The sequence below is a fragment of the Heterocephalus glaber genome, unplaced genomic scaffold, assembly GCF_053883595.1.
Source record: "Heterocephalus glaber isolate CG9 unplaced genomic scaffold, H.glaber_assembly_v1.0 deba00001757, whole genome shotgun sequence".
Taxonomy (NCBI): Eukaryota; Metazoa; Chordata; class Mammalia; order Rodentia; family Bathyergidae; genus Heterocephalus; species Heterocephalus glaber.
The window spans coordinates 3269782-3295252 of record NW_028258454.1 but is presented as its reverse complement, the minus strand read 5'-3'; the positions used below and the strand labels follow the sequence as shown (position 1 = coordinate 3295252).

General features: G+C 40.4%; 1 protein-coding gene and 1 pseudogene across 6 annotated transcripts in view; both read left to right on the top strand.

Annotated features, from left to right (window-relative positions):
• Pde8b (phosphodiesterase 8B) overlaps positions 1-25471 on the top strand; it is a 241082-nt gene that overhangs the window by 17966 nt on the left and 197645 nt on the right. For 4 of the 6 annotated variants that reach the window (XM_087201163.1, XM_013067599.3, XM_004870182.4 and 1 more), the window contains exon 1: positions 24591-25042. The exons of the other annotated variants lie outside the window; for them this stretch is intronic. In XM_087201163.1, coding sequence (XP_087057289.1) covers positions 24704-25042 — 339 coding nt within the window. In that variant the 5' untranslated portion in view covers positions 24591-24703. Of the gene's footprint in view, positions 1-24590; positions 25043-25471 lie in introns of those variants that run through there. 6 annotated transcript variants of the gene reach the window in all.
• On the top strand, positions 6754-8363 carry LOC101714053 (small ribosomal subunit protein uS7m pseudogene; annotated as a pseudogene).

Genomic DNA, 25471 nt, shown 5'->3' with positions numbered 1-25471 from the left:
GGTAAGTTTTTACTTATGTTTTCAATTTCATTGATTGATATTGGGTTGTTTAGAATTTTTAGGTCTTCTTCATTCAACTTTGGTAATTCATACATATCTAAGAATCTGTCCATTTCTTCTGTGTTTTCTATCTTACTGGCATATAAGTTCTGGAAGTAGGTATTGATGATCCTCTGGATTTCAGTTGGGTCTGTTATAATTTCACCCTTTTCATTCCTAATTGCATGGATTTGGGCCTTTTCTTTCCTTTTTCTGATAAGGTTGGCTAAGGGTTTGTCAATTTTGTTGATTCTTTCAAAGAACCAACTCTTGGCTTCATTGATTTTTTTGTATCGTTTCATAGTCTCCATTGAATTGATTTCTCCTCTGGTCTTTATAATTTCCTCCCTTTTATGAGCTTTGGGTTTGTCCTGCTCTTCTTTTTCTAGAAGCTTGAGGTTCAGCATCAGGTTGTTTAATTGTACTCGCTCTGTTTTCCTAATATGAGTATTCACTGCTGTGAATTTCCCTCTAAAGACTGTATTCCTTGTGTCCCATAGATTCTGATATGTTGTATTGTCATTGTCATTTAATTGCAGGAACTGTCTGATTTCTTCTTGAATATCCTCTGTGACCCATTGGTCATTCAGAAGTGTGTTGTTCAATTTCCATGTTTTTATGAAACTTTTGCAGTTTCTTTTGCTATTGATCTCCAATTTCATCACACTATGGTCTGATAATATTCAGGGGATAACTTTAATTCCTTTGCACTTCCTTAAACATGTTCTATGAGCGAGTATGTGGTCTATTTTGGAGAATGACCCATGTGCATCTCAAAAGAATGTGTATTCTGATTTTGCGGAGGGGAACACTCTGTAAACATGTTAAGTTCATTTGTTCAAGAGTTTGATTGAGTTCTAGTATTTCATTACTTTTTTTTTTTTTTGGTACTGGGGATCAAACTTGGGTCCTTGAAGTTGTGCAGCAGGTGGCGAAACCACTGAGCTAAATCTCCTGCTCTCAATACTTATTTTTTGTCTAGTTGATCTAGATCTATCTATTTGTGACAGTGAGGTATTGAGGTCCCCCACTAGTGTTGTATTAGTGCATATATGACTTTCCTTGTCGGTTAGTATTTGTTTTATACAGTTGGGTGCATTAGTGTTTGGTGTGTAGATATTTATAATTGTCATCTCTTCCTGTTGGATTGTTCCCTTTACAAGGATGTAGTGTCCTTTTTTGTCTCTCTTAATCAGTGTTTGGTTTGAAATCTACTTGATCTGCAAAGAAGATAGCTACTCCTGCTTTTTTTCAGGTTCCTGTTGCATGGAGTATTTTTTCCACCCTTTAACTTTCAGTCTATTAGTTTCTTTTTGAATTAAGCGTGTTTCTTGTATGCAGCATATTGTTGGACTTTGGTTTTTGACCCATTCTGCCAGTCTATTTCTTTTGATTGGTGAATTGAGACCATTAACATTGATGGTTATAACTCATACATATTGACTCACCATTGTCATGACTTTTTCTTTTTGTTGGATTCTGCCCCTTTACATTTAATTTCTTGTCTCGCCTGATGGATTCATTCTGCTGTGCTTCCAGGGGTTGTGATCTTCATTGTCTTTTCCTAGGATATTGTCTAAAATTTTTTGGAGTGCTGGTTTGGTATTCATGAAGTTCCTAAGGTGCTCTTTGTCATGAAAATATTTTATTTCTCCATCAATTTTGAAAGATAGTTTTGCAGGGTACATCAATGTGGGTTGGAGGCTGTTTTCCTTTAGGGCTTGGAATACATCACTCCAAGCTCTTCTTGCCTTGAGGGTTTGCATTGAGAAGTCTGCTGTGATTCTGATGGGCTTTCCTTTGTATGTGATTTGTTTCTTTTCTCTAACTGCTTGGAGAACTTTGTTCTTCTGTTTGGTTTGTGGAATCTTTACAATTTTGGGCCTATGTGTAGATTTTTTTTGATCAAGACTAGTTGGAGTCCTATATGCCTCACTTATCTGTATGTCAAGCTCTTTTCCCCTCCTTGGGAAGTTTTCTGCGATTACTTCTGTGAACAGTTTTTTTATGTCATCTGCACTCTTTCCTGTTTCTTCATTGAACCAGTCTTACGTTATTCTTCTTTGCATCATCTAGCAGCTGCTGGATTGATTTCTTGTGGTCCCTTACAATTTTGAAGCAATTTTTCTTTTCCTGATCACTAATTGCAATCTTATCTTCTATATCTGAAATTCTGTCCTCACATTGGCTCATTCTGCTGTGTGGACTTTCAATGGGGTTTTTAATATCCTGGAAATCTGTTTGCATTTGTTTTATTGATTGCATTTGTTTCCTATTTTGGGACTCCATCATGTTCCTGAGCTCCTCTCTAGATTTATTAATCATGCCTTGTAGTATGAGCACAATCTGTTGTGTTATCTGAGAAATTATTTCTGATTTCATTTTTTCCACATCCCCTTTTGTTGCCAGTCCAGGGAGTCCAGGTGGTTGAGTATCAAAGTGTTCTATCTCATTTCCCTTTTGGGTTGATGTAGGTGATCTGGAAGTCTGGTTTTGAGACTTGTTTACGTGTCTTCTCATTTCTACGGGGGGGGTGTGCTTTTGGTGCCCATGCAGCTTACCTGCTCTGTGCAGGGAGCAGTGGTACGGTGCCCCGGAAGCCCCCTCCTCTGCACTGCGAGTGGTGGAATGCAGCCCAGAAGCCCTTCCTCTGCACTGGGAGCAGTGGAATGGCAGCCTGGGAGCCCCTTCTGCTCCACTGGGAGCAGTGTGTACCAATAAATTTAATGGAATAAATAAAAATATACTAGATCTTGGCCTTTATTATATATATTTGCAATTATTTTCTCCCTTTATTTGGAGTGTGTTTTTATTCTTTTGATAGAGTTCTTTCATATATCCATTTTTAATTTTGATGACATCCAGTTTATCTGTTTTTTGTTTTGTTGCTTATATTTTTGAGATTGTATTTAGAAATATATTGTCAAATCCAAGCTCATGAAGATTTCCCCCTAACTTTGCTCCTAAGAGGGTTTAGAGTTTTAGCTCTTAATGTTAGATTTTGTCACATCTTTGGTTAATTTTTGTGTATAGTGTGAGTAAAAATTTAACTTCATCTTTTTACACATTGATATGAGAATGTGAAGTTACCTTGAATTCTTGGAATAACACCACTTGGTTATTGCTAGAATTTATTTGCTAAATTTTGTCAAAGATCTTTGTATCTCTGTTCAGGGCTATATTTATTTGTATTTCTCTATTTTGTACTCTCTTTTTTGTGTGTGTGGCCTTAGCAGATGGATAATTTTAGTTTTATACCATGAAATGTGAAGGACTTCCTACTGCTCAATTCTATGAAAATATTATTGTAGAGTATTTCTTCCTTATATGTTTTGTGGAATTTGCCAGAGAATATTTCTGGGATTGAAGCTGTCTTTGTGAACAGGTCTTTAAACACAAATCCAATTTCTTTAGTAAGTATAGAGAATTTTAGATTTTAAAATATTTCCTTTTAAATGAGTTTCAGTAGTTTGAGATTTTCTGGGGATATGTCCATTTTATTTAATTTGTGAATTTATTGACATAGATTAGTTTCTAATATTCCTTTGTTACTCTTTTAATGGTTGTAGGTTCCTGATGTCTGTAATTGGTATCATCTACCGTTTTTTATTGATCACTATTGCTAACAGTAATCAATATTATTGACCTTTCAAACCCAGGCCTTAGATTTGAGTTTGTCCATTGTTTACCTATTTCTATTCATTAATTTTTGCTTTATTTATTTAACATATAATAATGATGTAAACTCTTGGGGTAGAGTGTGATAACTGGATAACTGGATATATATATATATATAGTATACATATTGTATATATTGTATATATATTGTATATATTGTATATATATATAGTAGTAATCACATCAGCAGTTTCCTTTTAATTTCTTTGTGTTGGGAAGCTTCAATCTCCTCTCTTCTAGTTGTTTATAAAATATATAATAAAGTATTGTAGACTATATTCACTCTACTGTACTATAACTTATTTCTCTTTTTTAACTGTATTTTGTTATCTATTATCCAAGCTCCCTCTATTCCCTCTTCCCCTTCCACTCCCTAGACTCTAACACAATTCTACTCTACTTCTATGAAATCATCTTTCTTAGCTTGCATATAGGAATGAGAACATGCAGATGTTCTCTTCCTGTGACTGGTTTGTTTAACTTACATTTTTCTTTCTTCTTAGTTTGGATTTCATTTGCTCTTTTTTTCCTAGTGGAAACATGGATCATTAGATTTACAGCCTTCTTCTATTCTAATATATACTTTTAAGCTATCAATTTTCCCTTAAGTGTTACTTTAGGTATATCCAAATGTTAAAATTTGATTTGTTTTATTTAGTTGAAATATATTCTAATTCTCTTTGTGATTTCCATATGACCTATGAGTTGTTTATCTTCCAAGTATTTGTGGGTCGCTCTACATAATTTTACTATTGCTTTCCAATATAAATCCACCATAGACCGAGGTCGCGGGTCATGTGGAACACGCCAAATCAGCCTGCGCCCCGGCAACAATCCACTGCACAACCACCCCCCCACCCCCCACCCCCACCCCACCCCACCCCGCTCCTCTGTACAGCCACCTGCTTCCACATTACAAAGACGCAGAGGACACCGGACCACCAGACCATGGTACTGAGTCCCGTTGCTCCCGGCCCAGAGGGCAGAGAAGCTCAGCCAGTCCCAGCACCTGGAAGGAAGCTCCCCCACCACCATTCCAGGCTCCTAGGGCAGAGCAGCTCAGCCAGTCCCAGAACCAGGAAGGAAGGTCCCCGCCTTCATCCGAGGCTCCTAGGGCAGAGAAGCTCAGCCAGTCCCAGAACCCGGAAGGAAGGTCCCCGCTTCCATCCCAGGCTCCTAGGGCAGAGAAGCTCAACCAGTCCCAGCACCTGGAAGGAAGCTCCCCTGCTGCGATCCTAGGCTTGTAGGGCAGAGGTGAGCCGGTCCCAGCACCCAGAAGGAAGCTCCCTAGGGAAAGTGAGCCGTGTGGGTGCCAGAAGCACCGCCCCCCCAGAAATGAGAAAACACATAAGCAAGCCTCAAAAACAGACTTCCAGATCACCTACAGCAACCCCAAAGGGAAACAAGATGGAACAATCTGATACTCAACCACCTGGACTCTCTGAACTGGCAACAAAAGACGATCTGGGAAAAATGAAATCAGAAATAATTACTCATATAACAGCAAAGATTGTACTCATGGTGCAAGACATGATTAATAAATCTAGAGAGGACACAGATAAAAAAATAAAGGAGCTGAGGAACATGATGGAATCCCAACATAGGAAACAAATGGAATCCATAAAACAGATACAAACAGATTTCCAAGAGATTAAAAACTCCATCGAAAGTCTGCACAGCAGAATGAACCAATGTGAGGATAGAATTTCACATATAGAAGATAAGATTGCAATTAGTGAGGAGGAAAAGAAAAATTGCTTTAAAATTGTAAGGGAACACAAGAAATCAATCCAACAGCTGCTAGATGATGCAAAGAAGAATAACATAAGACTGATTGGAGTCAATAAAGAAAGAGGAGAGAGTGCAGATGACATAAAAAATTGTTCACAGAAGTGATGGCAGAAAACTTCCCAAGGAGGGGAAAAGAACTTGACATACAGATAAGTGAGGCATATAGGACTCCAGCTAGCCTTAATCAAAAAAAATCTACACATAGGCATATAATAGTTAGGATTCCAGAAATCCAACAGAAGAACAAAATTCTACAAGCAGTGAGAGAAAAGAAACAAATCACATACAAAGGAAAGGCCATCAGAATCACAGCAGACTTCTCAATGCAAACCCTCAAGGCAAGAAGAGCTTGGAGTGATGTATTTCAAGCCCTAAAGGAAAACAGCCTCCAACCCACATTGATGTACCCTGCAAAACTATCTTTCAAAATTGATGGAGAAATAAGATACTTTCATGATAAAGATCACCTCAGGAACTTCATGAATACCAAACTGACACTCCAAAAAGTTTTAGACAATACCCCAGGAAAAGACAATGAGGATCACAACCCTGGGAAATCCAGCAGAATGAATCCATTGGGCGTGACAAATAAACACAAAGGGGCAGAATCCAACAAAAAGAAAAAATCATGACAAGGCTTTTAAAACTTTTAACTTCATCTCCCTAATGAGTGTATAATTCAATCTTATTGTACTGATTAGTATTTTTATGATCCTAGAGTTGCACACCATTCTTTGTGCTATACTGGCTATTTATCATCTTCTTATGTCTACATTTTAATTGGGTTGTCTATTAATGAGCTCTAAGAATTCTTTATATATTCTGGTCACAGGTTATATGCATTGTAAGTATGGTCTGTTTCAGGACTACTTGTCATTTTAATGATGTCATTTAAAGTTCTAAATTTTGATGGAATCTCATTTATCAATTTTTTTCTTTTATACATCATGTCTTTTGTATCCTAGGTAGTTCTTGCCTACCCTGAATTCATAAATATTTTCCCTTATAATTTCTTCTTAAAGTTTTATACTTTTAGGCTTTCTTATTTAGGTTCATAGATCCCTTCAAGTTATTTTCATGTATGGAAAAAAAGGGTTGAGGTTAATTTTTTATATCTGGATACCAAGCGTTCTAGTTCCATTTGCTGAAAACACTATCTCTTCCTCGCCTCTTGAATTGAGTTTATATTCTATAAAATGCTAATGTTAAATAATCTTTCAAAACTCAGTGGACCATATATGTGTGGTTCTATTTCTAGATTCTCTGTTTTATTCCAATGATCTATATGTCTTTCCTTACACCAACACTGCCTTGATTACTGTAGCTTTAGAAGAAGTCTTAAAATTAGGTATTAGCGGATATTGGGAGGGCGAGTGTTTCTTTTTAGATTTTACTTTTGGACCTCGCGGTGAAAAACTCTAACGCCTAAATCAATGGCTGAAATGCAAGCTGTGGAGTCTTGAATCAGTCTCCTCGGCCAGGCGTGCCGAGGGCAGTCCTTATGGGGTCCTCGTAGCCATCCAAGATGGCTGCCCCCGTGCTTAAGGCACTGGGGTCCTGGCTCGGCCTGGTCCCAGGAGTCACCTGCGCTGTCTGGCGTGTTCCAGGGCCAACCCAGGTGAGATAGAGCCACTACGGTCCTGAGTTCGGGGATCCTCTAGTTGATAAAGAACATTACCGCAAGCCTGAGACTGAGCTCACTGAGGAGGAAAAATATGACCAGGAGCTCAAGAAGACTAAGCTCATCAAAGCAGCTCCAGCGACGACAACATGCTCTGTGTTTGCAGACCCAGTGATCAGGTTAGACGGAAACACACACTTGTTCCACGGACTGGGACTTATCTATGACTCTAGAAGCTGTGAAAAGGAAGCAGTTTGAGAAGTACCGTGCTGCTTCTGCAGAGGAACAGGCAACCATCGAACGCAACCCCTACATCATCTTCCACCAAGCACTGAAAAACTGTGAGCCTGTCATTGGCCTTGTACCCATCCTCAAGGGTGGCCATTTCTACCAGGTCCCTGTGCCCCTACCTGACCGACGTCGCCAATTCCTGGCTATGAAGTGGATGATCACTGAGTGCCGAGATAATAAACACCGGCGGACATTGATGCCAGAGAAGTTGTCACAAGAGCTGCTGCAGGCTTTTCACAATCAGGGCCCCGTGATCAAGAGGAAGCAGGACATGCACAAGATGGCTGAGGCCAACCGTGCCCTGGCCCATTACCGCTGGTGGTAGAGAGAAAGGAGAGGGTCTGGGAGGAGCCCGAGGCCTTCTACCCGACTGAAAAGTCCCTGTGTGTAAGGGATGTAGTTCCAAGCTGGGCATAGTGGTACAAGTCTATAATCCCAGTACTTGGGAGGGTGAGGCAGGATTTTGGGGTGATAGAGGCCTGCCTGGACTACAAAGTAAGTTCAAGGACAGCCTGAACTACATAGGGAGACCTTGTCTCAAAACAACAAAAACAATGACACAAAGGCTGTAGTTCCTTTTTGAGGAGGGAGCGGCCTGTTTATTGTCCATTGACCCTTTGTCAGTGGGCTGGAACTGGCTCTCTGTGCCCCGTCTTTTTCTTATAAAGAGGAAACATTGACTTGGAAATTTCCTCTAAGAAACTCAGGGCCTAGTCTCCCCTTTCTTCAGCTCAGCACAGACCTTTGGATGCAAAAGGAAGAAGCTGTAGCATCAGAAGATACTTGCCCTTTATTAGAAAATCCTCTCCCTGATACAGAAGTATCATTGATTAAAACTCATTGGAGAAAAAAAAAATTAGGTACTAAATGTCTTCCAACACTGTTTTTGTTTTTGTTTTTAACTTTTCTGGGTCCTTTGTACTCCTACATAACTTTTAAATTTCAATATCCAATTCTTCATGTATAGCAAGTATACACAGACCTGAATTTTTATATATACCTTGTGTTTTCTAATCCTGCTAAATTCAAGTACAAGTTCTAGGGCCTCCTAGAGATTTCTTAGTATTTTCTCTGTAGATGATCATTTCATCTACATATAAAGATTTTGCTTCTGCCTTGCCAATCCTATCCTAGTTGTACCATTTTATTGCCAGACTATTTTGGTGGGTTCTAAGTTTCAAAGTTTAATGGACAGATAAAGAGTAAGCATATCTGCCCTTGTTCCCCACCTTAAGGAGAAAGCATTGTATCTTCTCCATTTGTATAAGGCGTTCTCACTGGAAGTATGGAGTACATGTCTTTAATCTGTTGAGAAGTTCCTGTTCTACTTCTAGTCTCCTGATAGCTTTTACCATGAACAGCTGTAGAATTTAGTCCAATACTTTTTCTCCAACTAGTGATAGGATCATATGGCTTTTTCCTTTCCTCTGTTTAGATGATGACTTTTGGGGGTGGATCTTCCAATGCTGAACCAACACTGCCATCCCTGTAACAAAACCACTTTCTACATCCTGCCAGATCTGAGTCCCAATAGTTTGTTTTGTTAAACAAATTTCTATCTATGTTCATACATTTTTCTTCTATTATCTTTATCCAGTTTTAGGATTAGCACAATGTTGAGTTCCTAAAATGAGGGGAGAAGTGTTCCTTCTTTTTTCTCCTTTAATTGTTTGATATAATTTATCAGTTAAAATATTTATGAGCCTATTGTTGTCATATAGGTAGGTTTTAAAGCTAGGAATATGCTTTCTTTAGTAGGTGCTATTCAAATTTTATATTTCCTCCAGAGTTAGTTTTATTAATTTGTCTTCTAAGTTACTTCTTAGAAGTTGTCAAATTTATTTCAAAACAGATTTTTATAATATGCTTTCTATATCCTTTTAAATTCTGTAAAATCTGTGGTAATGTCTCCTAGATCTTGATATTGTAATTTAAAAAATGTATAACTGATATTGTGTAACAGGAAGAAAAGGTCTAAAAGAGCAGGGGAATTGGGAGGGGTAGGAGAAGGGAAAAAAGAGAAAGGAAAAAATATGAGAAGAGGAAAAAAAAATGGAAACAAGGTCTTTGCAAATAGGGAAGGGTGGAAGGGGTGAAGGGAGGGCAAGGGAAGGGGAAAAAAAATAAGAACCAAGAGACTCATGTAATGGTACAAGATCCCAATGATGAATCTAACTATATTGTATACTGAAAATGTACCAATAAACTTAATGGGGGGAAAAAATAAAAATAAATCCACTATGATCAAAGAATATTCCATGTACATCTTCAATCTGAAAATGTATTGAGGTTTGTTTTATGGGTCTGCGTATGGTCTAGCTTGGTGAATGTTTCATGTATACTGACAAAATGTACATTTTGCTATTGTTGGGTATTATGTCCTATAAATGTAAATCCCAGTTTGGTAGATGGTGTTTTCATGTGTTTTATATACTTACAATCCTCTATTTATTATTTTGATTGCTGCAAGAGGAAATCTCTAATTATGGATTTGTCTATCTCTTCTTTCAACTTTTTCAGGCTTTGCTTCATGTATATGGAAGCTGTGTTGCTGTTATTATTAATCATTACTGTGGTGCTGGGGATCCCAGCCAGGGCATGGTGCATGCTAGGCAGGCAGGCATTCTACCACTGAGCTACACCCTCAGCTGAAGCTGTTTTGAGTGCAGTCACATCTAAAACTTTTATCTTCTAAATAAATCTGAAATCTACTTTATCAAACAGTAGTGTGGCCCCTCCATTCTTACTGTATTGTTTGAATAGTATAATTTATTCTCGCCTTTTACTTTTAACTAGCCTGTGCCTTCATATTTAAAGTAGACTTTTAGGGCAGGCATCATGTACTTGGCTTCACTGGAGTGCCTAGATAATTTAAATTTACTGTAATTAGTAGCTAATTTAATAGCTATATTTGCATGGTAGGATATAAATCTTTCACATTTGTATTTGTTTTCTATTTTTTCCATCTCTTCTTTATTTTTTTCCCTGCATACTTTTTATGTTAACGGAGTAATTTTTAGGATTCCATTCAGTTTAGCTACATTACTTTGTTTCTTTTCATTTGTTGCTCTTAGGTTTACAGTATCCACTTCTTATCACTGTACTTTTTTATTACAAATATTCTTTATTTTTTATTAGTACATGTGTGCAGTTCATAATGATTACATTTATTGTGAGGAATTGGTACATGTACATAACACCTTTTACTTTTTTATCCCCTTCCTCTCCCCAGTCCCTCCCTATTCCTTCCTTCTCTTCATCCCCTTCCCATTTGCAAAAGCTGTTTCCATTAAAAAAATTGTTTTTCATCCCCTTTCCCTTCCCTCCCTCTCCTGCCATCTCTTTTTCTCCTTCCCATTTGAAAAAAGATCTATTTCCCATTATTTATCTTTTATTCCTTATTTATATTTTGGGTGTTTCACATAAAAAAACCATGTAAATTTAACTTGTGTGTCTGATTTATATGATGAGCATGTCTCATTTTAGGAGGTAAAGGTTATGACAAGAATTTTGTCATTTCTCTTTTTCTTCACCTTTTCAAGTACATACAAGAACCTTAGGGTTCATATCTCAATTCACACACTTTCTTAAACAGAACATCTCATTGGAATGGTTTGTTTGTGGTTTGTGTCCCTCAATGTTCACTGTGATTAAAGATTTGATACCCATAGTGGTGTTACTGAGAGGTGGTGGATCCTTTTGGAGGTGTGGCCTAGTGGAAGGTCTTTAGGTCATTGGAAACATGAAACTCATGTGATAGCTTTGATAGTTCTTATGAGGAGGGTATAAAAGAACCAAGCCTGGCCCTACTCTTTCTCTGTGCTCCTGGTTTGAGATGTGATCATGATCCCACCATTGCTATCTGCCACGAAGTGGCTCCGGCTCTAAGGACCTTTGCAGGAACTGAGCTGATGTAGATGCCGTGCCCTTAAACATCCCAAACTGTGACCTAAATAAACCTTTTCTCTTTCTAAAGGAACTGCACCATGTATTTAGTAAGACAAATCTAACGTAATCATCGAGATTGTTTACTTATTTGCCTTAAAATTGAATGCAAGTTGAAATATTTACATTGTCCATCAATTAATTTTAAGATACTTTTCTTCACAAGTATCATCTCTAAAAGTGTCAGTTTAACTGGTGACATTTTTCTTTCAACTGATTACATTTTAGATTCAATGAAATATGATGGCTGTAAGAGCTTTGAACTTATGCTAAATACTGTAACCATAACTTTAATTTTTGTAGAATGTTTCCTCACCAGAGACTAGATACCAATTCAAATTATAATTTTAATATGAAGCTCTTACAGTTTAAGTCAAAACAGTTGTAATGTAGATATGTTTTTGTTCAATAATGGTGTCAGATATGGGTAAGATTCTCTTCTCTAGAAACATTTAAATGTAGTACATTTGTGACCAACTAACTCTTAATGACAAGAACCCTGTCTAATCATGCTGTATATTTTCACATACATTATAAATTAGCAGTTTATAATAGATATTAACAATTTTTACCTGAGACTAAAGAAGGGGGAACAGTTGGTAAGTGATAGGATACTGTAGGGGTCTATGTACCTGCAGAAATACTGAATCACTGTGGGAAGCATTGTTGTGACAAACAACTCCTGCCAGCGCACTATTCAGGTTGGATGTATTTCGAAGACAGTCTCCGGTTTCATTGTCCACAGCTAGTTGAGATAGCAAATTGATAACACTTAAGAACAGTGAAGCACTTACGTTTGGGTCTTCAAGCAGCTCTACAAGGCAATTTGGGCATATATTTGGTAATATCTGATTCTATATGAACAGTCGTTTGAGCTTTTATTCAGAAATTACCTCCAAGTGCCGCAAAAGTTGAGTGGAGTTCGCCTCTGATTTAACAGCTTTGTACTGACTGATGGTCAAGAGCAGAGACTTCAAGCAGGCAGTGGAGTCCATGGGGGCAGGTGCCTGCCTGGTCTAGGGACCACCACCACCCTGCCCACTCTGGTTTCCAGCTTTCATCGCACTTTTTTTTTTTTATTTTCAGCCCCACCATCACTGTGCTTTTAAACAATATTATACTCCTTAATGTAAATAAATTAGTCTTATGTAATACTTTTATGCTCCCATCCAACCCTTTTGCTGTTTTAGTCATTCATTTTATAATCATGTGTCATTTGACAGTAATACATTGTAAGAAATTTAGAATTCTTCATTGATTTCTTCATTGTGTGAATAGCAGAGTATACACAAACTAGAATGGATGGCTACCACACACCTAAGCCTAGTACATACCTACTTACATACACAAAGGATAACTGTCATATATAAAGTCCATCGTTGACCAGACATCATTATACCGTGCATGACTGTACTTTTATGTGTTTTATAAACACCACAACACACTGTTATCACTTTTTCTATAAAGTTAATTATCTTTATGTTTTTTCAGTGTTGGGGATTGAAACCAGGGCCTTGTGCATGGTTGGAAAATGCTTGACTACTGAACTACAACCCCAGCCGTATCTTTTAAAAACAATAAAGGCGAGAAAGAATTGCTTTATATTTGCCCTTATATTTACTACTTATATGTTTTTATTACTTTGTGTATATCCAAGTTTCTAACTAGTATTTTACTTCTACTTATAGTGCTTTTAGGACTTTTCTTATAATACATGATTACTGGTGATGAATTTTTATCTGAATAAAACTTTATTTACCTTATTTGTTTTGGAAGATATTTTTCCTGTGTATAGATCAATGATCTTTTTCTTTCACTAATGATGTCCACTTTATTTTGGCTTTCATAGTTCCTAACAAGAAGTCTTGTGTTCTTGCATTTGTTCCTCTATATTTACTACTTCCTTTTCTATAACTCTTTTTCATATTTTCTTTTTATTGTTTTTAAAATAAATTATATTGTATTAAGAATAGTTTGCTTTTGGCTTATTTTGCTTGAGGTTTCTTGAATTTTAAAAATCTGTACTCAATGAGGCTCTGTTTTCTTTTAGCTCTTTTTCTTTCTTTGATTCAATTTGAATAGTTTTAATTTGCATGTTTTCTATTTCACTGTTCTTTTCTTCTACAATATCTAATCTGCTTTGAGTCCCATCCAGTGACTATTTAATTTCAGAACTTTTATTTTTCATTTCAAAAATCTCCATTTGATTCATTTTTCTTCCATTTTTAATCTTCTATTTCTCTTCTCTCAATGATTATTTTCTCTCAATACTTAGACAATAATTATAGTAACTTGTACATATTCTTATCTGCCAATATCTACCAATATATCTGTTTGTATTTACTGACTTTTCTTCTAATTATTAGTTACATTTTCCTGCTTTTTGGGTTATCTAGTAATTTTGATTGTGTGCTAGACATTTTGGATCTTCCACTGTTGGTGTTTAGGTTTTGTTGTCTTCCTTTAATAATGTTTAGATTTTGGTTTTACAAAAAATTAAGTTAATTTTTGTTCAGTTGGTTTGATTATTTCAAGGTTTGTTTTTAAGCTTTCAAGGCAAATTTGGAGTAGTTCTCTAAGGATTCCTTAACAGTATTATTAAGGCAGGACTTTATTGGTTCTCCACTGAATATCTGGAGTGATCAGTAAAGACTCTCCACTTTGGCTTTTGAGAACTTAGGTGGATCTTACTTTTGTGTGAGCTCTGTGAATTGTTCAGCTTTTAACTTTCCAGTCATTCTCTTGTTGATGTGTGAAATTTCTTCCTACTAAAGCATGCCTTAGTATTTAATAAGTTTTCAAGTGCCCCTCTATGTTATTTTAAAATATAGATCCTTCTTTCTGAAACTCTGGCCCATAACTTCCAGCACGTAAACCTCTCTGGACTCTGATTTTGTTCTTTTCATGTCATTGGAACCATTGTTCTCTTCTCTATTCTGAGATGTAGAATTTGCTTCCAGGGTGAAAGCTGGGATGATTATACTGTGTAACCCATCTGTTTTCCTTCTCTCATAGACTTCAGTCCTGAGCTACCTATGCTCCAATGTCTGATCATAGTTTTTCATATATTTTGTATTTTTTTTTGTTGTTAGTGGAAGAAGGATAAAATTGGCCTCCATTTCTTCATTGTGATTGTAAACAGAAGATTTGTACTTTTGATAACGTTACCATCATAAAATGTAACTCTATTTGAAGATATACTCTAAGGTGTTTTGTTTTCTTTTTTCTTTATTCTTCCACAATTATAAAAAACAAAGATCTATGGATATGCCAAAGTAATTTTGAAGAACCATACTGCATTGTTTGTTTATCACTGAAGAATTATTTTCTCACAATGATTTTGATCTTATTCTTCTTTTTCCATATACCTATTCAAAATAGGGCTGTTAGGGTTTTTTTGAAATGGTATCTAGACTCTTAAATGGCTCTCTGACTGTTTTAGGGTAATTTCTAGCCTCCCATAGCAAGAGTTCTATGAATGGCCATTCTAGATTTGCTTCTCACATTTCACAAAACTTGAGGTTACTTGCCTATGTGTCATTTCTAATTTACTGTAATACATTTTATATTTAAAATGCAATTAATGTGGAAATCCATCTGAATTGTAGCAGGCTATGTGATTTTATAGAACTTTTTGCAATTGGTACTTACAAATGTTTTATGAATGTACAGATTTGGGGCCTTAGCTTTATCACCTGCAAAACTGTTAAGAAAATGAAAATCTTAAACACTAGCTTGATTTCTTAATTTAACAACAAAGGATAATTCTAATGTCACTTTCATTTCAAAAGTTTAAAGGTCATGTTTTTTTCTTTTAAAGCTGATGTTTATGTTGGCAATTTAAATAAGATCATTTTCCTTGTTGTGAAGGATCTGAACCTTATCTTTTAGATCTCAGTGACAAACACAATGCACATAGCTTTAACCATATCTCTTTTGTAAAAATCTATGCAGGATTTTTATAACCTGTAAAAGTTTGATGACTCCATACTCAGGGGAAAGCAAGTAATTGCTTTAGCCAAGCAAGGTGAGCTTTCAGGTTAATGGTCAACAGAAAAGAAATATTGAAAAATTTCATATCTAAAGGACAAAAACACAAGAGAAGCATACAGAGATAAAACCTATAAAGTATAAGACTGTCACATAGTAAGCTGTCTTGTGGTTGTTTGGGTGGAGTTTCAACTTCATTGATTTTGAGATCTGCCCAGGGATTGGTGGAGCATGCTTCTTTGCGTGGGTCTGGGAGGTCTGGCCTTGAGGTTTATGTCTGGTCCCTCCCCCTTCCAGTCTGGCACTGGTTCCCTGCTCTGCTTTCTGAAAGCCATGAACTAGGCAGCTTTGCTCTACAGCACCCTCCAACCATGCTGTTTCTGCAGTGAAGCCAGCTGGCCGTGGACTGAAATGGTGAGCAAATTAAAGCTCTCCTCTTTAAGTTGTGGGTGTTGGGTCCCACAACAGGAAAGCTGACTAATACAGTCCCCAAAATGACACCTATTATTACTATTATTCAGCCAGGACGCTGAAAATAATTTTATGTTCTTGTGTACATATACTGGATTGAATTCACATTGTTTCTTCCCCTTCCAGACTTGATCCCCAGGTTTCTGCTTCCTAGAATTTTATTTATTGTCCCTAAAAGATAGTGGACAAGGTTTGAACCTTATATATTAATGAAAAAATCAAGTACTCTGCTGGAAATATATATAGTTCTGCTGGTGTGTATGCAAATATTAAGTTGACTTCTGTACACCTGTCTTTCTCTTACCCTCACCCCCGGGTCTCAGAAAGGATGAAGACTATGTAAAATTGACCTGGTTAGGAGAGGCTCAGAAATGTCTCTGAAATCCACAACCTTTCATGACTTATAATTGTCAGATAATAGTGTTGTGTGGCATTTCTTTGGGTAATGAAGCTTCAAGTTTAAGCTCAAGTTACATTATGTTTCAGAACATAAAACATCACAAATGAGTGGTTTTGTTTGTTTGCCGTTGCTTTTGTTTTGTGACATCTTACTTTGTGTATAGCCATGACTTTCAAATTGTGCTCTCCAGATGAGTGGCATTAGTATCACTTGGGAACAAATGATAAAACAAGTTCTCAGCCTCGAGATCTATGTTTTAGGCAGATGGCACACTCTGATGTGTGCCTAAGTTTGATAGCCACTGGTATGGAGAACCTGGAAAGCTGTCCCCCATGTGACTTAATCTATTTCTGTCTGTGATATTATAAGGCATGCAATATGAAGCATGAAGAAGTAATCAGTAATGCCCCCCAGCTACTGTTGCCTTGGAGACATTTAATGATGTAACATGGGAAGTGCCACATTGCAGAGCATATGTCAAACTCCAAGAAGGAAGTGACTCTGCCAGAAGACTTCTAGAGCACTTCCCTTCACATCTGAGGCAGCCAAAGTGAGAGGATTAAGACACAAGATCCACAGAAGGTGCTAATACAGGGCCCTCAGGCTGCGCGGCAGCCTTGAGGCACTTGGAGCTAGTGAAGAAGTAAACTCTCTGGGCTCAAAAGCTGTTCTTGGGGCAAACATATCAAAGGCTGACTTTAAAAATCCTGACATGAAGCACGAAACTCGCATCCCTGTGTGGGTCTGATTGTAGGGGAGCTCTTGGCAGAGAGATAGTTTGCTTAGTCACACACAGAAGGTGTGGGGTATGTGCTGTTGGGGAGGACCTAGAGGCCCACTGTCCTCTTTGTCAGCATTCCTGTGGCTGGGACACAATACTCAACACGCACAACTTAAAGGAGGAGAGGTTTAGATTGGCCCATAGTTTCAGGAGGTTCGGTCCATGGTCAGCTTAGCACCAAGGCACGAACATCATGGCAGAAAAGAATGGCAGAGCAAAGCTGCCTAGGTTATAGTGGCTAGGAAGCAGAGCAGGGGAAACAGCACCAGAGAGGAACATGAGGGACCATTTATAGTACTGAAAGCCATACATACCTCCACGACCTACCTGACACACCCAGAAGAATGCTTTACCAATCCCCTAGACATTTCTTAAACCAATCAGGTTGACACAGTTAGGCTTAACCGCCCCACTCTTCATGTCTCTTTCAACAAATACTGAACATGCATTATTTCTGGTTGTAAATACTGGAGATCCAGCAGTGGGTGTAAGAGATTCTTGTCCTTATGTCTCTCATTCAATGTCAGTGCTGGTGCTGGGCGGACACTTTCTGATTTCCAGACTCAAGCCTCTGGGCCCCACAAAATGCAAATGCAAGCTGAGAATCCCTTTAAAAGACAAGGCCCCTTTTGCCTGGGAGTGTTCTCTGGGCTTGGGTTTTTATTTCAAAGCAAGTGTTAACACCCTCTCTTGTGTGTATGTCTATGTTTCTGAGTGGACTGTCTGAGGGTAAGCAATATTTCAGTTCTTGTACTTGGGACAGTGGGGATACTCAGTGTTTTCATTGCATGGATGGGCAGATGGATGCATGGGCAGATGATTAAGGCATACATGACGAGTAAAAAGTTTTGATAAAGTTTTCTGGGACTCATAGCTTAAATGTCCACATCCTTTGAGAAAACTTCCATAACCCTGCTCAAGTCTCTATACCATATCAAGATATTTTAAATCCTAGTATAATCTTCAGATTACCAGAGAACTCTATTGGTTGTTTCTCCTTCTAAATTCTCCAAAAATTCTAAACTCAGTGGAAACAAGGACTATTTCTGTCTTGTTCCCTAATGCTTGGTTAGCACTTGACACATGGTAGATACTCCATGAATATTTGCTTAATGAATGAATGGATGGTATGATCAGATCTTTCAGAATGTGTTCTGTGCCTGGCAAAGTGTGTACATGGGCAGGGGAGGGTCTCCTTAGAAACTAGACTCTGAAAACTTACCTAGGAGGCATTTAGAAAATTTCAAACTAATTTAGAAACAAATATACATGTGCCTTGCTTTATGTATTGTATGTAATATGTTAACAAATTGGTGTGAATTAATAATGTGTACCTGCCTCAGAATATCTAAGAGTATTTAAGGAGCCATGTAATCTACTATTCATAGAAAGCCAACATTTAATCATTTGGCAAACAAAAATTTATTTTGCTACATAATGGATTTATTTTCTAACTCTAGATTTTCACAGGGGGAGTTTCCTTAGGGGTGGCAGAACTTAGAATGACTTCTACTATGTACAGAAAAAGGGTCAGTGTCTTTCATCTTCCATCTTTTTCTTTCTCCTCCACTTTTATCATCTCTTCTTTGGGAGTTGTAGTCATCTGATTTTCTGATCTGCTTCCTGTCTCTGACTCCACCAATGTTGGCTATTTCTCTCTGCCTTTTCGCATGTGATTCCTTTCACTAAAAAGTCACCCTGGTTCGGCTGGAGATGTAGCTTGGTGTTAGAGTGCTTGCCTAGGATGCACAAAGCCCTGGGTTCAATCCTCAGTACTGGGGAAAAAAATCATCTGTTCAAGGTCCAGTTGACCTGCTTCCTTCCCCAGAAAGCCTCTTCCAGTTGTCATAACACAAAGGAGGTGACAGTACCATTCATTTTTGCTCTTGCACCTTGACACTCATGTATTATGCTGTTATTTCTTGTAAGTCCCATTTCATGTATTGCTCTATAAGCTCCTTTGGAGTAGAACTGTACCTTGTGTTCCATTCATATGCTCTTTTATGTCTCATGCTTTTATGAAATATATTTACAAGGCTTTTGGAAATGAATGTTCCATTTCTTGTAGCCTGATTGTTTGGCTCCAGGAGAATTCTGAAGGTGAGAAGCAAGACTATTTTGGAGTCCTTCCCCGTGGTGTTCTCGTTGGAAAGAACAGATCACTTTTGTACCTTGTGGACACAGGGCCTGCACTCAATGCAGTCCATATTTGATGTTGACCTAAGGAAGTCAGATATTAGTTGAATCTCTCCCTACCTCTTCACTATTTGCATTTTCTACAACTGGAAAGAGAAGACTGTCCTGTGGGCCAAGTCTTCTCCTTAATTTTATTTGGTCTTTGGCAAAAGATCCACAAAGTGATGCAACTAAAATTAAAAATGCAACTCACTTTTATTCTCTTTAAAGAGTTGCATCTACAAACTCACTTGGAGAAATACTTCACCTTGAAGAGGTGGCAATGTCTTTGTCTTTCATTTTCTTTTTGCCTCTCTGTCTCCCTGTGTGTAATTTTGTACTTATTTTGTAAATGTGTATGCATTAATTTCTCTATCTTTATTTATCTCTGATTCTTTCCTTTAACTTTTTTTATTTTCTCCCTTGTTCAAGGGAAAAATATCAGTGGAAATCATAAAATATTGTCAGCTAAAAATTTTTGAAGAGAATTGACATTGCATTCCTTCACTCACCTTGTTTTTATGTACTGTTTTTATATCATTTTATGTTTATTTTCCATTTTTTTAATAACCAGTGTATACTGACTACATTGCTTTTAACCTAATATTTTCATCTAAACACATTTAATTAGTGCTACTCTAACTTACTAGTGTAGTTTGTTGAGACTGCTTAAACATTTGATGTTTGAATTATCCATTTCTTAATTATTAATAGTATTGTTCCCAAACATCTCTGTACAAATTATTTTATTACTAAAAGGAGGATTTCCAGGTGAAAGAAATTCACTGACTTTAAAACCTAAAAACATAGGGCCGGGGATTTAGCTCAGTGGTTATGCTGCTTGCCTCTCAAGCGCAAGGATCCGAGTTTGATCCCCAGTACCAAAAAAAACAACCCAAAAAACAAACAAAACAAACAAAAACCCCTAAAAACATAAAACTCTACTAAAAAAGAAAAACCTAACATAATAACTCCTTTAATGTTGGGTTATAACAGTTAAGATATGAGAAATGAGAGAAGGGAGAAAAGAATTCATTCTTTCATTCAAAAATATTTGAGCAACTATTAAGCACTGTTCTAAAAGTATGAGAGGCATCAGTAAATAAGAAAGTAAAAAAATCTCTGCCTTTGAGGAAGTATATTGTGGTGAGAACAGATAGACGAGAAGCATATGGATAAGAGAGAGGGTTGATTATATAGTAAGTTAGAGGGTGGTGTTATGAAACAAGAAAAACCGTAGGCTAAGTGGGTTAGGAGTAGCAGAGGGACAAAGAAGGGATATAGGTGTGATTTTTAATTGGAGTTGTAGATAGGCAGCATCGAGTAGGGGACATCTGACTGGAGGCTTGGAGGAGGTCAGCCCCACACTTGTGGATGTGACTGCAGGACTGGGAGGGTGGCAGCTCCTGGGCACGGTGACTCTCCTGGGGAAACAGCATGGAGACCTCTGTGGTCGGAGCAGAGCGTGGAGGAGCAAAGGTGGCCACGCATTGCATAGGGGCTCATGAGTACTTGTAAGGACTTCAGCCTTCCCCTTCATCCCCTACAGAGGCGATGGGAAGGCCACCCTTGTTCACTTTCCTTGAAAGGGTTGATGCTAGACCAGTCCTTACCCCTTGAAGCCACGTCTCTGGGATGGGACAAGGGAATTGCTGTATTTCTGACATATTCCTCTAAGTGATTCTGGTGTTCTGTTGGGGCTGTTGCTTTTAGTTCAAAAGTCCCACAATTCTAAATTGAATGTAATTTAAGGAGAGGGTTGAAACTTTCATAGTGTCCCCAATGTTGGTGATTTAGAGACGTTAGTGATTACCTAGGAAACTGAGGTCCAGAAGTTAAGTGACTTGCCCAAGGTTACATAACTCTAAGAGGCAGAACCTCTGCTCAGGGTTGCTCTTCTGACTGAGTTCAGCGTGCCTTTCGCTATGCTGGCTGCCTAATAAACCAGTATCATTTTGCTTGTAGGGGATTATATTTCCAATAAGTTCACCATTAGGACCAGGGTCTGAACTCAGAAACTCTGTAATAAGGTTTATTGGTGGATTAAATGTTTGGTTATCTAAGATCAGTCAGGTAGCTGCTATTGTTTTAACCTTTATGGTTAAGAATCATTCAAAGTGTATTAATCACATTTTCTGCTTCTTTAGAGGAATTCTGGAAGATTCATACCATTTTAGAATTGGAGTGGACCTTAATTGTTCAGGATCTTACAGTGCCTCTGGGTCATAATTTTGAAGTAAGCACTTACTTGATATCATTATGAAACATAAAAGCCTCACAGCTGACCTTGGACCTATCTGAGGTTTGATATATATATATATATATATATTTCTGATCTGGTTTGCTTTCTTTCAATTTGCTTTTTGGACATTGTTGTTAAATTTTTCTCTACTTGATCAAAAAAAGTTATTGTAATGTTGAGTTTTTCTGCCTTTTTCTGTAACTTGGGCCTAAATTGTGTCTGCAGTGACTTTGCTGTCACTCTGGAATACACTGAAATAGTTACTTGGGGATCACTTCAGAAATCACTTACACAGGCAACAACTCAGGCCTCAGAATGAAGCTGGGGGAATGACTTCAGCGAAACATTTCTCCTCCACTTACACACTTCTCTAAGTTTCAGAGATCAGATCTGTTCAGCAAAGGGCAGCTTGCACCTTCCCACTGAGAACACTTGGTGGAGATTAGAGGGATACATTAAGTTTTCCTTTCACTAAGCCAGAATTGGCAGTGGAAACTGAGCTCTTGGCTGCTGTGGAAATGGGAGGAAACATGTACATCTAGCGCCTGTCTCCTTCTGTCTTTTATTCCTGTGGAGAAGTTGCATTCAGCCAAAGACTGGTTCCACCTTGAAATGTTCAATTATCCCACAGAAACAGCCTGGCTTTTTTTTTTCCTTTTCTAATGTAGAAAGTTCAACCTAAATTTGTTTCTGAATGACTTGCTTCCTTCATGATTCAGCTCCTAAGGTTCTCCATCAGAAGATGGGTTGTAATTTGTTTTATCATAATCTTGCCTGCAGAAGTCTCAGTGAGTGGAGTGGTTCCCTCTCCCTTTAGGTAATTTCAGCATAGTAGCCACATTTCTTGAGAAAACTTTGAAAAAGTAGACATGTAGCCAGAGAATTAGCATGGCCCTAAATTTCAGTATGTTAAATCTGCTACGGGGAGTAGCTTCCTGAGGAGAATGACCAAAATGGGTACGAAGGAGAGAATCACAGACTGACTTTAGGAACAGTGAACTCCTGACATTAACATTACAACAGGAATCCTGATGGACACTAGTGTTTTTATAATCTAACTGATGTTGTTTGATCAGGTTTTAAGGGGTCCCTTGGAGGTAGGGCAGATGGTAGCTGTCAGGCTTAGTTTTAAATAAATAATCATCCCCAAATTGTCTCAACATTTAATGTAGTGTTCCTATAGGCATGGTGTCCAGGCAGGGTGCAAGGGGACTGTGGGGGAAGCTGGATGCCATAAAGAAGGACTGACTGGCTTTCCTGGCTGCTTGGAGTGCTGCCAGCAGAAAATCCTTGGCTCAGCTGCTCTTTTATAAGGTGAAGAGGGCCACTTTGCCCAAGGTCACTGATGTGGCCTGTACGTAAATGCTGATCCACACAGGCTTGGGTATATCAAAGCCCACCCTCTTATAGCAAGTCCGGTTGCTCTGAGCATCACACTAGTGGCAGGAATATGGGAGGGGGTTGGAATCATTCTCCCCCTCTGGTCAAATGTCACCCTCTCTCCCTTGCCCCTGTCCTTCCACACTAGTTGATTCCAAGAGCATTTCCTAATAAAACCTCTGCTTACTAAACACCATGGCCTAATCTGCTTTTTTGGGGAACTCAACCTGTGCAAAAATCTTTTGAGCAATTTGCCTGTCCATTAGAAAATACAGCATAAATTTATTGCAGATTAACTGGAGATGGATTTTTGTGTGTGTGTGCCATCAAAACAACAACAACACCAAAAGGGTTAAACTGAGATGAGAAAGCCGAAGTGCAAGAATAAAGTTGCTTTTTCTCCTTTATGTTTGGAATTGGGAAGTCGGGTGATACCTTGCTTCTCTGTGAAGGTCAGAAATCATTTGAGGTCTTCATGATGGTCACCCTAGGAGTTGGTGGTATGGAGAGAGAAAGGAAGAGAAGGATGATGGACAGTATTTCAGATTGCATACTTATCATTGTGTTTTGCATTTAAACTCGTTTGTTTTACTATTGTTGTTATAAGCAACTCTAAACTCTTTTCTTAGACCAACTCATTACCCACCTTTTGCCATTGTGGCATTACTGAAGGAGCCTGTGATAAGTGGGCAGTGGTGGCTGTGCCCGGATGTCACACAAGGGAAGGGGGAACTGCAAGCTTGAAGCCTTCTTGCCCTTCTCCAGAGCAGCTGAGTCTGCCTATGGTTCACTAAGGAGAGTGAGGAAAGGCATTTTGACTGGCCAGGCCTGAGTGTGAGAAAGAAGAGTTGACAAAGGGAGGCTGAATAGGGTAACAGTCGGGGTGAAAGTTTAGTGACAGCCAGGGAAGAGGGAAGAAAGCAAGCTAGACTGTACACAGCTTCTCACTAGCTTTAGATCTTCTGCAGGAAATTAGGTGTTCAAGTATCCAGGTTCCAGTTCAAGGCCTCCAATTCCTTGGCATGAATTTCCAAACAATAAGGACACTGGAATGGGGTTCCTCAGCCTTCAGACAGCGATTGCGTGCAGGAAACGGGGTGCGGTGGGGGTCGAGGGAAAGAGGACTGTACTGGGAAAACCAGGTCTTTCCTCAGCTCTCCGTGTTCGGAGAGGCTAGCAAACCCACTGGGAGGGCCTGGGCTGCAGGGTCCCTCCTGCTGGGGACAGGAGTCCTGGCGTTTTGGTTAGAGACGTGTGAACATTTGTCCCTGAGAAGCCAGAGACTTATGGTGGGGTTTCCGTGGCCACCCAGCCCTTCAAGGCCTGGCCCAGGGCTTATGCGGCAGGGAAGAGGGGCCGGGGCACTAGGGGGCGGCGTCGCGAAGGGTCCCCACGGGAGGAGGCCCCTGGGCAGCGGCGGAGGAGGGGAGGGCGCCGAGGCGTGGTGCCCGCGTCCTCGGAGCTGGGGCACCTGAGGAAGAAGGGAGCAAGGGAGGGTGCGGGCCGAGGCGGGAAGACGGCGCAGGCTGGCGGGCGGGTGGGCGCCTGGCCCGGGGCCGCGGGAGCCCGGCGCAGCCGAGACGAGGGAGGCGGAGGGAGGCGGCGGCGCGGGGAGCGCGTTGGGGGCGCCGCGGCGGGGAGGGTGGCGGCCGCCGGTGCGCGCGGGGCGCTGTGTGCGCGCGCTCTCCGGTTCGGGGAGGACGATGGCCCAGGAGGGAAAGTTGGGGTGACGCGCGCGGCCCCCGGAGGCTGGGCGGGGGGCAGCGAGGCGAGCCCGACGGAGCGGCGGCCCCGCAGGCCCAGGGGTGCGCAGTTCCCGCGCCACCGCCCCCTCACTGCAGGTGGCCGCGGGCGCGCGGGGTCCGGGCGGCGTGGGGCGCGGGAGAGCCCGGCCGAGGGATGGGCTGCGCCCCCAGCATCCACGTCTCGCAGAGCGGCGTGATCTACTGCCGGGACTCAGACGAGTCCAACTCGCCCCGCCAGACCTCCGGCGTGTCGCAGGGCCCCGCGGCGCCCCTACACGGCCTTTTCGTGCAGACCGACGCCTCCGACGCCGTCCCCGCGGGCCGCGCACCGGGACCCCTGGGTGCCGTCCGCGTCCGCAGGGCCCGCGCCGAGCTGGGCAGCGGCAGCAGCGAGGGCTCCACAGCCCCCGCCGGGACCACCTGCCGGGGCCGGAGGCGCCACTGCTGCGCCAGCGCCGAGGCCGAGACCCAGACCAGCTACACCAGCGTGCAGGTAGGTGGCGCCCGCCCGCGTGGGGCGCCCTCCCCGTCCGGCCCGAGCCGCGGGGCAGGGTCTTCCCGGCTGGGAGCGGGCGTAATGCGGGGGCGCGGGGCGGCTGCGCTCCGGAGGAGTTTACTTTGCCTTTAGCGGGGTGATGAGGGACCAGGAAATGGGAGCGGGAAAAGATCCCCAGAGGGGCGCGGGGAGGGACCCTAGCTGGTCTGGGGCCCGGGTGGAGAGGGAGGCGCAGCGGGCTGGCCTGTTTCCCCCCGGGAGGGAGGCGGTGGCTCGGGATGCGCGGCCGGAGCTGTGCGTGTATCGTCCGGAGCGTGGGGGAATCTGAGCACCAGGCTGGGTTTGCATGCCAATTGGGTGACTGCTGCAGACCCAGTACCCGTATAAGACGTGGTTCCCATTCAGGTTTTCACCTGGCAAAGCCAG